Raw genomic sequence first — 1,548 nt, 5'->3', positions numbered from 1 at the left:
TAAACATAATAATCGTATTAAATTTATCATCAACACTAAAGTAAAAATAAAAACTTTTCTTCTTCTCTCTGTGTCATCAGCATTTTTTAAAAATCTATCCACATCATTGACAAGAGAATCACATCAATTTCAACAATTATATGAATTAAACATTTTATCCCTTTTTTTTAATTCCTTTATTCTTCCGATAATTAAATGGATTCTCTTAAGCTCCATAGCAATGAAACACTTTGAATTCGCATTTCGGCGATATAGTCTCTAATAACAACCTCGCCGTGCGCTCTTGCCGCACCACCGCATCTTCTTTCTCCACCAGAACCGCTCCGATGATCCTCTCGTAACCTCCTCCACCACCATTTGCCACGTAATCAACCAACGCCGCCTGTACTGGTCCCATACTAGGATTGTACGCCGCCGATTCCATGTACCAACCTCTGTACACTTTCCCGTCACAATCCACCAACGAAACTCCCGACGGACATAAACTATACGGCGCGTACGATCTATTCGCCGCCGCTAAAGCCGTTTGTTTCAAATCGGCGGATGAATCAGTGATTCCGTTACGAATCGAATCGAGATCTGAGATTTTGAGATGGTTATCGTGAGGTTCGAGAAGAAGAGGAAGATCTTTCTCGAGAAGATCGTCGGGACCGAATCTGTGTGGCAAGAAGCTTCCGAGACGTAAGAATCCGTCTGAATCGGCGGCGGAATCGGAATCGGCGGAGTTTTTTGGATCGGTGATTAGGATTTTGATTTCAGGAGCGTCGCGGATTTCTTGGAGGAATTGACGGCAATGGCCACATGGTGCGGCGGAGACGGCGAAGAATTTGAGATGACGCTCACCGTTGAGTGTGAGATTGGTGACGAGGAATTGTTCGGCGTGGATTGAGTGGTGGAGAGGGAGGTTTGGGAATTCGACATTGACGCCTAAGAAGATCCGACCTGATGATCCGAGTCCGACGACTCCGACGTTGAATTTTGAAATCGGAGTTCGAGCGTAGGATTGTGCTGGTTTGACCAACGACGGAAGGAGCCGGAGTACGGAGACGCCGAGTTGTTTCGCGGCGGATTCTGCTTCTTTGGGTTGGATTACGAAGCTTGGCTTATCCATTGCGGGTTGACCCGGTTTGGGACGCGTAAATGGGTCGGATTTTGAGATGGGAGAGATCCGTGAAACAAGGATTATGAAATGGATGCTGGAGAAACAAAACTATTTATAGATACAACAACGTATGAAACTAAATTACGCAAATGAAGTGTTTGGTTTTGGTTTTGGTTTAGTTTGGTTTGGTTTCGGTTTAATTTGTAAACTTAATCTATATATATAATAGCAATCTAATAAATACCATTTGCACATCAAACCGGTTGCTTCTTTTTATCGCAACCTTTCGTTTAAATCGGTTATTTTTTTACGGTTATGTCTTTTTATTGAATTTTATCTTTGAATTATTCACGGTTATATTTGTTCAATTACAATCGTATTTTTTTAGTTTACAATTATATCTTTATACTTGCATTTATTCATTTAAAGTTACGTCTTTCCATTAT

General features: G+C 41.7%; 1 protein-coding gene across 1 annotated transcript; it reads right to left on the bottom strand.

Moving 5' to 3' along the window:
- On the bottom strand, positions 1 to 1,286 carry LOC9320051 (cytidine deaminase 1). The gene has a single exon (XM_021032461.1). It carries the CDS (start codon positions 1,109 to 1,111, stop codon positions 206 to 208), a length of 906 nt encoding a protein of 301 aa, XP_020888120.1. The 5' UTR covers positions 1,112 to 1,286; the 3' UTR covers positions 1 to 205.
- Between the last annotated feature and the right edge of the window lie 262 nt (positions 1,287 to 1,548).

The sequence above is a fragment of the Arabidopsis lyrata genome (assembly GCF_000004255.2).
Source record: "Arabidopsis lyrata subsp. lyrata unplaced genomic scaffold ARALYscaffold_3, whole genome shotgun sequence".
In the NCBI taxonomy this organism is placed as follows: Eukaryota; Viridiplantae; Streptophyta; class Magnoliopsida; order Brassicales; family Brassicaceae; genus Arabidopsis; species Arabidopsis lyrata.
This window is presented reverse-complemented; position numbering and strand designations above follow the sequence as displayed.

What these genes read in the sequence shown, in the direction of transcription:
- LOC9320051 (XM_021032461.1), bottom strand. Translation starts at nt 1,111, where the DNA reads ATGGATAAGCCAAGCTTCGTAATCCAACCCAAAGAAGCAGAATCCGCC.